The sequence below is a fragment of the Ahaetulla prasina genome, chromosome 6 (genome assembly GCF_028640845.1).
Source record: "Ahaetulla prasina isolate Xishuangbanna chromosome 6, ASM2864084v1, whole genome shotgun sequence".
In the NCBI taxonomy this organism is placed as follows: Eukaryota; Metazoa; Chordata; class Lepidosauria; order Squamata; family Colubridae; genus Ahaetulla; species Ahaetulla prasina.
Window position 1 is genome coordinate 31,568,106 of NC_080544.1, and position 12,493 is coordinate 31,580,598.

General features: G+C 35.4%; 1 protein-coding gene across 1 annotated transcript; it reads left to right on the forward strand.

The window, feature by feature from the left end:
- Positions 1–2,801: 2,801 nt before the first annotated feature.
- On the forward strand, positions 2,802–12,172 carry LOC131200669 (lipase member M-like). Its single transcript, XM_058187788.1, has 9 exons — positions 2,802–2,903; positions 3,258–3,375; positions 3,873–4,071; positions 4,709–4,818; positions 8,606–8,742; positions 10,306–10,452; positions 11,314–11,385; positions 11,729–11,794; positions 11,939–12,172. Exons 1-9 carry the CDS (start codon positions 2,802–2,804, stop codon positions 12,170–12,172), a joined length of 1,185 nt encoding a protein of 394 aa, XP_058043771.1.
- Positions 12,173–12,493: the final 321 nt, after the last annotated feature.

Sequence of the window (12,493 nt, forward strand, 5' to 3'; positions counted from 1 at the left end):
TCCCCACTTCTCTTCTCTCTGTATACCAATGACTGCATCTCCAATGATCCATTTGTTAAGCTACTGAAGTTCGCAGATGACACAACAGTGATTGGTCTCATTCGAGACAATGACGAATCCATATAGACGAGAGGTCGAACGACTAGCCTTGTGGTGCAACCAAAACAATCTGGAACTGAACACACTCAAAACCGTAGAAATGGTGGTAGACTTTAGGAAAACCCTTCCATACTTCCACCTCTCACAATACTTGACAACACAGTATCAACAGTAGAAACCTTCAAATTTCTGGGTTCTATCATATCGCAAGATCTCAAATGGACAGCTAACATCAAAACATCATTAAAAGAGGACAACAAAGAATGTTCTTCCTGCGCCAACTCAGTAAGCTCAAACTGCCCAAGGAGCTGCTGATCCAGTTCTACAGAGGAATTATTGAGTCTGTCATTTGCACCTCTATAACTGTCTGGTTCGGTTCTGCAACCCAACAAGAAAAACACAGACTTCAGAGGATAATTAGAACTGCAGAAAAAATAATTGCTACCAACTTGCCTTCCATTGAGGACCTGTATACTGCACGAATCAAGAAGAGGGCCGTGAAAATATTTGCAGATCCCTCGCATCCTGGACATAAACTGTTTCAACTCCTACCCTCAAAACGACGCTATAGAGCACTGCACACCAGAACAACTAGACACAAGAACAGTTTTTCCCAAGGCCATCACTCTGCTAAACAAATAATTCCATCAACACTGTCAGATTATTTACTGAATCTGCACCACTATTAATCGTTTCATAGTTCCCATCACCAATCTCTTTCCACTTATGACTGTATGACTATAACTTGTTGCTGGCAATCCTTATGATTTATATTGATATATTGATCATCAATTGTGTTGTAAATGTTGTACCTTGATGAACGTATCTTTTCTTTTATGTACACTGAGAGCATATGCACCAAGACAAATTCCTTGTGTGTCCAATCACACTTGGCCAATAAAATTCTATTCTATTCTATTCTATTCTATTCTATTCTATTCTATAGTAGAACTGCTTTAACATAAATACAAAGAATGCTGAGAACCCGACTTGGGATGCAAATATTAACACAACTAGAATACAATCTTCTTTTATTTGTCATCCAAAGCTTTGCTACTCTCTTCCAACAGTTGTGGAAGAATAAACATGGATTCATAATATTTGTAATATTGTTAGTTTTGCTTTCTCCATCATCATTATTATCATTGTTTTTATAACAGTTATTCTTGTTATTGGTTCAAATTTTATGAAGTCATTTCTAAATTATCTTTTTTTAAATTTAAAAATAACCAAATGAAATTCAGACCTACCCATATTTCCTTTTAAAATGTTTCAGTGTATTTTCTCATTGTTTTCTCAGAAATGAGTACTTTCTCAGATAAGGAATGGGTCCCTTAAACTGACTTACTTAACTCTATCATTCATTTCCCAGATACAAAATCAGATTAGTCACATTTCCGCAACCATTTACTAATATTTTGCAGATCGTTTAACCCAGGGTCATAATGTGGTTGTTGCTGGCAATCCTTATGATTTATATTGATATATTGATCATCAATTGTGTTGTAAATGTTGTACCTTGATGAACGTATCTTTTCTTTTATGTACACTGAGAGCATATGCACCAAGACAAATTCCTTGTGTGTCCAATCACACTTGGCCAATAAAATTCTATTCTATTCTATTCTATTCTATAGTAGAACTGCTTTAACATAAATACAAAGAATGCTGTGAACCCGACTTGGGATGCAAATATTAACACAACTAGAATACAATCTTCTTTTATTTGTCATCCAAAGCTTTGCTACTCTCTTCCAACAGTTGTGGAAGAATAAACATGGATTCATAATATTTGTAATATTGTTAGTTTTGCTTTCTCCATCATCATTATTATCATTGTTTTTATAACAGTTATTCTTGTTATTAGTTCAAATTTTATGAAGTCATTTCTAAATTATCTTTTTTTAATTTAAAAATAATCTAGCTAAAAGTTTTAGCTAGCCGAATCTGTTTGATTCTTTTAATAAATCATGTGACTTGAATGGATGGATTTAATAAATGAATAATAATAATAATAATAATAATAATAAATAAATAAAATAAAATAATAATAATAATAAATAAATAAAATAAATGAATGGATATAATAAATCATGTGACTTGAATGGATGCAATGCTGGCATGACCCGCATGTCTGATGTTGCTCACAGTGGTCCAAGGGAGTTACTGTGCTTGCTCAGACTCGTGAAAAATTAGAGGGAACATTGGTTCTCACCGATAGGGAATTTCTCCCTAGTTCTAGATTGCTTCTCTCCTTGATAAGTTTCCATCCATTGTTTCTTGCCTTGCCTTCTGTTGCTTTGGAAAATTGGTTGATCCCCTTCTTTGGGCAGCCCCTCAGATATTGGAACACTGTTATTATGTCACTCCCAGTCCTTCTTTTCACTAGACTAGACATACCTAATTCTTGCAATCTTCATAGGTTTTAGGCTCCAGCCCTCTAATCATCTTTGTTGCACTTTTCTCTTGCAATATAAGCATTTTGAATGTTCTTTTCCTAATATATTATATTCTTTTGGGCAAATGATTTTTCCCTCATTATGTCAGTTTTGGAATGTTTTGTTCAAATATATATTAAAATTTTGGATATCTAATTTTGATATGATAATTTCAGAAAGTGCTGAAGATTTTAAAATATGGGAGAAATTCAATTCTTTAGGACATTTACTAATATTTTGCAGATCGTTTAACCCAGGGTCATAATGTGGTTGTTGCTGGCAATAACATGTTTAATACAACGAACTGTCACTTCGGAACAATTCAGAAGTGGAAGACATTTGAATCCTCAAGCATTTATGACTATTGTAAGTTATTTACTGTACTTGGATATGAAACAACAGAAATGCATTATTTGCTAAAACAACTCTTACCCAATTTTTAATTGATGGTTAAGAACAAATGCTTTTGCACTGGAATCTCCTTGCATACTTCAAATGAACTGGTTACTAATGTCCAGGTCTCTGATCTCCTCGATCTTAGCTGTGTGGTTAATATATGGGGGGAAAAAGGAGAACCCCATACTCATGCCCACCAATTATAGTTAGATTTAATCAGCTTGGAAATAATACAATAATACAATCCTATGTTTTTTCTTGGTTTTATAAAGTCACTAAACAATCTTATTTCTATTACTGGTATGTCTTTCTTTCTTCCTGTAGCCTCAAATCATCCAATATTGGGGGTATCCCAATGAAGAATATGAAGTGCTGACAAAAGATGGTTATTACCTAAAGGCAAATAGAATTCCTAATGGAATTTACTGTCCTGAAAAAACAGGTATGGCTGGAATATGGTTTTTTATGAAGGTATGATTTAATGTGCATGTTTGCGCAACTTCGACTCGAACTCCCATTGGCATCAATCATGGCCCATGCAGAATGGAGAGGAAAGGTATTGTCATCTAAAACAGGGGTCTCCAACCTTGGTCCCTTTAAGACTTGTGGACTTCAACTCCCAGAGTCCCAGCAAAGCTGGCTGAGGAATTCTGGGAGTTGAAGTCCACAAGTCTTAAAGGGACCAAGGTTGGAGAACCCGATCTAAAATGTCTCCAGATTGGGGAATATTGTGAGAAAGTGTCTGTTAATCAACCAAAACCATGTAAACATTTCTGGCTAGAGAAAGGACACACAAAAACAAATGCTATAAAAATGGTCATTAACTTGGAATTACTGCAGGGTCTTTAAGTGAGACATTTGGATACTTCTGGTGAGTAATGTGGTAGATTGAGCAATATGAGTAAATTACCACTCTCTTTTTCCTTCTTTCTCTCCTAGGGACTAGACCAGTTGTATTACTCGTACATGGCTTGCTTGCTGAAGGGAGATGTTGGATTGCAAATCTTCCTAGCAATAGCCTGGGATTTTTTTTAGCAGAAGCTGGCTATGATGTTTGGATAATTAATACTAGGGGGAGCTCCTGGTCTAGAAGACACCAAACATTTTCAATTGATCAGCAAGAATTCTGGGAATTCAGGTAATTTCTGGGACAAATAGATGGTTGATCAGAGGGAGAGTCTTATTGAATATGGCTTTCCTAGCACGAAGTAGGTATTTTGAGACTGGCCATGATGAATTCTAGAATGTATTGTGGTTGCTCTGTGAAAATGATGACTAGTAAAAAATAATACAATTCAATAATATTCAGTTCAATAATACAGCACCTTCTTTCTCTTGAGAAGTTACAGATATAGTCCTCAGCGTTTTAAGGAAAGGTTATTCATGAAACCTGTTTTTGAATCTGGGAAAAAAAATCTAAGGCAAATAATAAACAATATTAATGTAGATGAATCAATATTTAGCATATACTTTTTCTTTGGAAAGAACAAATCTATATTTAAGTGCATAAAGTAAGAGTATAATATATAAATTAAATAAATTAAATGCATGTTTCCCATGTTTGATATTCACTCAAAGAGAATTGCAGTCGTTTTATTCTATTCACCACATTCTTGTGAATTTCACAGACCAATTTCCTACTCCCTCACACCTTACAGGACTTTGTCACAGACGAAACAGTCGTTTGGGTTTATAAAAATAATTATGCTTGTGTTTTCAGTTTTTGTTTCCAAATTCAGGTAGACAATACTTCAAGTACTATGTATATCTTTCAGTTTTCATGAAATAGCAATCTATGATATTCCAGCAACAATAGACTTCATTCTGAATAAGACTAAGCAAGAGAAACTTTATTATATTGGTCATTCGCAAGGTGGGACACTAGGTAAGCTAAAAGCCAGATAATGAATATGTCATATTTATATTCTTTTTAAATTTTGTGGAAGTATGAGATAAAAATTTAGCATATAGTCAATATAATCTTCAACAACCACTTATCAAGGTTAGGGACAAACAAGCTTTTGGTCTTGATTAGCAGGTATGTGTAGAAGAGAAGTTGCCCTACAGCAGCTAAAGTAGTCTTCAAGAAATATCAAGTAACTGTACAGTATGGGAACAGTGTACATTCCCTAACTCTGAATGAGAATAGCAATTTTTTTATTCCCTTTCTTAACCTTTATGTTACTTTCTGATGCCTACTGAAAAACCTGCAGAGGCTGTTTCCTTTCTCCAAGGTACCCCTTTCCTTGAAGTTTTTCAAAATTGCAAAGCCTGAAAGAGGGCAAAAATAGTCAGATGGCTGAAGTCAAATTCATCCCAGCAAGCTGCTAATTGCAAAACGTTCCATATCCTCTTCTTAAATCAGGAATGTTGCACTGTCAAAGTGATGCTTAAAATTAGCCATTTTCAGAGCTGTAAATCTTGTAGCACAAAGTACAAACACATATTTTAAGCTTATGTTGCCACCACATAAAGTTCCAGTTACTTGCTCTATTATCTCCATTTCAGTTGTGCTTTATAATTGTTTTTAGAGAATGTTTTTGTTTTCAATGCCGATTTTATAAATAATACATTTTCTTATTCAGAAGTTATTTTTATAATATCTTCAGCTGGGATAAGCTTCCTTTCTTTGATACACATAGATGCAACAATGCATTTTCTGTACCTGTGCTTTCTAAAAAGGCTGTCTTGATGTGATTAGCACAGTCATCAATCTCAATGATGAAAGGAATATACGGTTACACGTTAATTTGACAGAATGTGGGAATAATATTCAAAGGCGTTGCTGACTAAGTGCTCAGCCATAATCTAATGAATTACTGCATTTATTCAAGTATGAGAGGCAAGTTGGTGTAGTTGTTGAGGCATCAAGCTATAAACCAAGAGACTGAGCTCCAGCCTGGACACAAAGCTAGCTGGATGACCTTGAGCCAATCACTTTTCCCTCAGTTCCTCCCTAAGGAGGCAATGGCAAATCATTTCTGAAAAAAACTTTTCAAAAAAACTGTAGGGACTGTCCAGTGAGCCTCTAATCAAACACAATTGGAAGGGAGAGAAAAAATCATGGCTATACAATCAATAATACAAATATATGCAGCTCTAGGAACTAGGGATGGAAGACACTGACAAATTAATTCAAGATAAAAACAAAATACCTCAAGATCAAGTGAGATACTAATACCACTCTATAAAACCTTAGTAAGACCATACCTAGAATACTGAATTCAGTTTTGGTCACCACACTATAAAAAAGATGTTGAGACTCTAGAAAGAGTGCAGACAAAAGGGACCAAGATGGTTAAGGGTCTGGAGACTAAAACATATGAAGAACAGTTGCAGGATTTGGGTATGGCTAGTCTAGAGAAAAGAAGGTTTAGGGGGCACATGATAACAGTATTCCACTATTTGAGATGCCACCACAAAGAAGAGGGGATCAACTTATTTTCCAAAACACCAGAGGGCAAAACAAGAAACAATGGATAGAAACTAATCAAGGAGAGAAGCAACCTGGAATTACGGCGAAACTTCCTAACAGTGTGGACAATTAATCAGTGGAAATGGTTTGCCTTCATCACTGAAGATTTTTAAGAAGAGACTGGCCAGCCACCTATCTGAAACTGTATAGGATCTCCTGCTTGAGCAGGGGATTGGACTAGAAGAAGTCCCTTCCAGCTCTATTTTGATTTTGACTTTGAGAAAGAACTGGGTATGGCTAGTCTAGTGAAGAGAAGGATCAGGTAAGACATGATAGCAATATTCCAATATTTGAGGGGTTGCCATAGAGAGGAGGGGGTCAAGCTATTTTCCAAAGCACCTGAAGGCCAGACAAGGCATAATGGATGGAAACTGAACAAGGAGAGATTCAACCTGGAAATAAGAAGAAATTTTCTGACAGTGAGAGCAATCAACCAATGGAACAGTTTGTCTTTGGAAGTTGTGGGAACTTCATCCCTGGAACCTTTCAAGAAGAGACTGGAATGCCATGTGTCAGAAATGTTGTAGGGTCTCCTGCTTGGGTGGGGGTGAGGGGTTGGAGTAGATGATCTACAAGGTCCCTTCCAACTCTGTTAATCTGTAATGTAAAATTAATGGCAGACTGCAAATAATGCTAAATCAAGGATACAGGGTGACTACAATACAAATGTAATTTGTATACAAAGGCTAGAGAATACAAAGCTGGAGAAATGCTGGAACTAAAGGAAGATTGGCGAGTTAATAGAACAAAAAGCATTCTTGAGCAAACGTTAGGTTAGGTCTTGTAATAGTTTGAATTTTTTTTTTTTTGTTTCTTGCAAAGCTTAATTAGCTTAGTTGCAGGAATAATTAGACAAATACTTCTCTGTCCTTTTGGTTATTCTCCTAGTATCAGACATCTGAGGAGAGGTAGAACACAGTGCCCTGCTATAATGAACCATAATCATGGGAATGAGACCTACAGAAATCTAAGAGTATGGCTTAGGGCCTGGGTACTTACGGGACCGCCTGCTGTTACCACATGCCTCCCACCGACCCGTATGCTCTCACAGAGAGGGACTTCTCAGGGTGCCGTCCGCCAAGCAATGTCGGCTGGCGGCCCCCAGGGGAAGGTCCTTCTCTGTGGGGGCTCCCACCCTCTGGAACGAACTTCCCCCGGGTTTACGCCAAATACCTGACCTTCGGACATTCCGTCGCGAACTGAAGACACATCTTTTTATTCGCGCGGGGCTGGCTTAAATTGATTTTAACAAATTTTTAAATTCTTAGAAATTTATTTATTTATTTATTTATTTATTTATTTATCAAATTTATATACCGCACCATCTCCCGTAGGACTCAGGGCGGTTTACAGGCATATTAAAACAATATAACAATATAATAAATAACATTTAAAACCCAAATTAAAACTAAATATTATCCAAGCCTGGTCACTAAAGCAGTAAGAACCAATAAAACCCACATTAAAATTTAATTAAAACATTTTGTTCTTAGGCTAGTCCCGCACGTTGAAATAATAAAGTCTTCAGTTCACGTCTGAAGGTCCGGAGGTCCTTCAGACGTGAATTAATTTTAAATGGTTTTTTTTAGCTTATTATATATTTTACTTCTCAGGCCAATTTTAAAATAAGTTTTTTAACTGCATTTTAAATTTGTATATTGTACCCTCTGTTTTATTCTTGCCTGTACACTGCCCTGAGTCCTTCGGGAGAAGGGCGGTATAGAAATCAAATAAATAAATAAATAAGAGTAAGCTATTTAGGAGTGTATGGTTTAAACTTGCAATCTTAAGAAAAATGGATAGGAACATCAGGGAAGATATTGGTATTCCTTTGGAAATATCAAAAAAACCAAGTGTTGGCAGGAGATCAGTGCGAGGCGAACCCTTAGCTCTGATCGTTGGCTGGGCCCATCCACCCGCCCTTGTGCTATGTTTTCCATTTATAACTAACTTTCTGGCTCGTTGGCTGGCCCAACTGTGATCTGTGCCGCCCCTGCTGTACTCACCGGAGCTACCTGAGTTGATTAGGAGCATGTTTGAAGCGCTGTTTCTCTCCCAAGTGGCATGTGCGAGCTCACAACCAGCAAACCCCTTGTTAAAGTAAGTGCAGCCCACCTCTGCAGGAGATATAGAAATACAAAGACCAATGAATGTTTTAAGAAGGTTCAGATGTCACTTTAAAAATTGTCTTTTGCAGGTTTTATTACTTTTTCAGTCATTCCAGAACTGGCCCCAAAAGTCAGTTTTTATTTTTCCTTGGCACCTGGTTACACATTAGTGAATAGCAAAGGTCTTTTCTATATGCTTTTGGCACTTCCTGATGGACTCAGACAAGTAAGTATTCCTCATATTATTTTTATTCTGATAATTCAATACATTTTTAAATATCTCTTTTGTGATTCACAATGAAAAGATCTAGTTTGGTCTAGTGGTTAATGCAGCAGACTGTGAGTTCTAGTCCTGCCTCAGCCATTAAAGCCAACTTTGAGACTTTGGGCTAGTCAGTCACTCTTAGCTCAATTCACATCATAGGCTTATTGCTGTGGGGAAATAGGAGACTATGTTGGATATGTTTACTACCTTGAGTTATTTGTAAAAATAATAAAGGCAAGATAAAAAAAATAAACAAAAGTTTCCAATTTATGATTGTCATGAAAGTTGGGGAGTTGAGGGGACCAGAGAAGCCTGGTATATTTTTTTTATAATTAGTAAGTGATTTTATGTGTTTATTTACTACTAAGAGTTGCTTTTGGTGAGATGGGCAGTTACATAAATTAGGCTTAGTTAGACTTAGATCCTCCCATGCTATGTAGCATATTAGACAGTTATATAAATTAGATAATAAATAAATACAATTTATTCTGTATTAGTTTATAATATAAAATACAAAAGAAAATATTAGGAAAACAAGGGAGGGAAAAGTGTAGGGCAAAGGGAATAAAGAAAGAAAAGGTGTTGACTTCTGACTCTCTTTAGTGCAGTAGAATAAGATAATAACATCAGACTTCAACATTTTATTTTTACATAATAATATAAACTATTTCTAGAACAATGAACCTATCTAATTGATAAAACCCAAACTCAACGTTTCATTTTTTTCCACCTCAAGCATAAAATCCAGAAGCGGTTTCTAAGTAGAAATAAAAGTAATTGCACATTTTCTTTGATCAAAGCAGTCAATTTGGCCATCTCTGCTAACTACATCAATTTTGCAACCAGTCCTCCATTGTAGGAATTAAACTGTCCTTCCATTTTTGTGCATAAAGTAATCTTGCTGCCATCAACATGTATAACATCAAAGTTCCAAATTTTTTCCAAGTCTTTTTCCATTAAACAGAAAACAAAATTTATTAAACAAACAAAAAAACTTATCCATGTGTTTGTAAGCTTTCCCCAAATATACCAATTTTCTTAAATCACAGCCTATGCATTGTCTGCAAGGAATTTCCCTAATATTTACTTTTTCATTAAGCCAATTTTATTTGGTCTCCAATTTTATTTGGAGTTCTATGGGTTAGTTGGGAGGCTGTATAACATGTTTAATAACTACACAAACAAACAAATACAAAAGTAACTTAACTGTATGCTTATTTAATAATGTTGTTAGGTATTTTATGAGCATCTTTTCGGTGAATTGCTTTGTTCATTGCCTGTTTCATTTTGTAATTTGCTGTAAAAGGGTGAAATTGGAAAAATTTCAGTTTAATTAGGACATCAAACAGATTTATCCCCTCTACTGTTATAAAGTTAATTTCATTGCATCACTTTATTGAAAAGCTGATAGTTGGTAGCAAATGGAGAAGTCTTCCAGGGAACACAGAGTCAGGTTTCTATGGAGGGAGATAAGCATTATTTCTGAACAGATTCATATTAATTTCTGCTTTTCTTTATTATTAGCTTATATGGGGTACTAAAGAATACTGCCTTTTCAGCCCGAAACTGAAAATGGCCATTGCCAACTTCTGCAGCTATCCAGTATTTGACAGGCTGTGTCTCCAAACACTTTCTTTTGGTGTAGGTTGTAATAAAAAAAACACAAATACAGTAAGTGGATTCTGCTTTGTATGTGTGCAGTAAGAAAATAAAATACCTTCACAAGAGAGGAAAATAAATAAAACCAATGCATATCACAACTAACAGCAATGTTCTCACCACCTTAACAAAACAGTATAGGTAGTCCTCGACTTAGGACCACAATTGAGCCAAAAATTTCTGTTGTTAAGCAAGACATTTGTTCGGTGAGTTTTGCCCCATTTTACGCCCTTTCTTGCCTCAGTTATTAAGTTAATCACTGCAGTGGACAAGTTAGTAACTACATTGTTAAGTGAATCTGGTTTCCCCATTGACTTTGCTCATCAGAAGATGACAAAAGGTGATCATTTGACCTTGGGACAAAGCAATGGTAATAAATATGAACCAGTTGTTAAGCATCTGAATATTGATCCTATGGTCATAGGGATGCTGCAAAGGGCGTAACTATGAAAAATGGTCAAAAGTCACTTTTTTCAGTGCCGTTGTAACTTTGAACAGTCACTAAATGAACTGTTGTAAATTGAGGACTACCTGTGTATGTTTTATGCCCATATTTTCTTATGTTTAGGGATTCCAAACATCTGCCTCTTTTTTGTCTTCAAAATATCCCTCATTTGGCAGACATAGCTTTAAGATGAAGTGTCGGGCTTTTTATGTCTGAGTAGTTTTTTCTTCATGTGTGATACTTTCCTAATGTATGCTAACCACAAATTCTACTCTCTGATCTTCTCTGGTGAGCTTACACTGTTGAAACTGACAAGACCTTAATCAGTTAGATGCAGAAGGTTTTTGGCTTCATACTACTAGCTCTAGCATATTCCTATAATTGCGAAACCGGACTTCCCTTATTCCTACGTTCCCACTGTTTTCCAGAGTCGAGCAGATGTTTATCTGGGAATTTTTCCTGACTTTTCATCTGTAAAAGCAGTATCTCATTGGAGTCAGGTAAAGTTCCTTACACATTGTCACATTCAGGAGTTTAATTTTTAGTCTTTTAATTGAGCATTTGGTAAATAGGTATAAGTCTTCAAGTCTTTGTAGATTTCTAGATAAAAGATAATTTTGAAATGATGATAAATTTATGCCAGGAAACAATTGCTTAATATTTTGTCACCAGATAACCTGTCTGAGAAACAAATTACCACAGTTGAAGAACTCAAGTCATTGTTTGCAGTAAAGCCCAACAGTCAACAGAGAAAAACTTCTCCTTGTTCAAATCTATATCTGACTGTATTTCTTTCTTTTTAAAAAAATCAAATAGTATATAAATGTATTTTTCTTTTTTTAGGTTACCCGTACACACAAATTTAAGTATTTTGACTATGGGGATAAGAATGAAGTTGTTTACAATATGGTAAGGAAAGGAAATGTAAGATTTCACAAATGTTAAAAAGTGATTTTTGGCATCAGATTTTAACTTAAATGAAAACAATGCTAATTTTTTGATATCTAAAAGAAACTTGATCCAATAAATTTATTTCTAATCTTGGCTTCACAGACCACACCACCATTTTACATCATAGAAGATATGTTTGTGCCAACAGGAGTGTGGAGTGGAGAAAATGATATTATGGAAGATGTTACTGATATTCAGCTCTTGCTCCCTCGAATCCCTCATTTAGCTTTCTATAACCATATTCCTAATTGGCAACATCTGGATTTTATCTTTGGCCTTGATGCTCCAAAACACCTCTATCCTGATATCCTTTACCTGATGCAGAAGTATAGATAATGATGTGCTTATCATTGTTTACATTTATACAAGTACATATATTCTGCATTAATGGGGAACCCAGTAACATGTTCACCAAGCTGATCCTTTTTTCAATAAAACTGTTCCTCTTTTGTATATCATTTTTATATAACAATGTTTTCTTTTTCATCAAGTTATCCTTCTTCAGGACCCTACTGAACTTTTAAAAAATGAATTGATTCATTGATTCATTCATTCATTGATTCATTCATTCATTCATTTCAATTTATATGGCTGCTCATCTCATCATAACTCTGGGTGGCTAACAATGGTTAAAATTCAACACAATAATTACCAGAG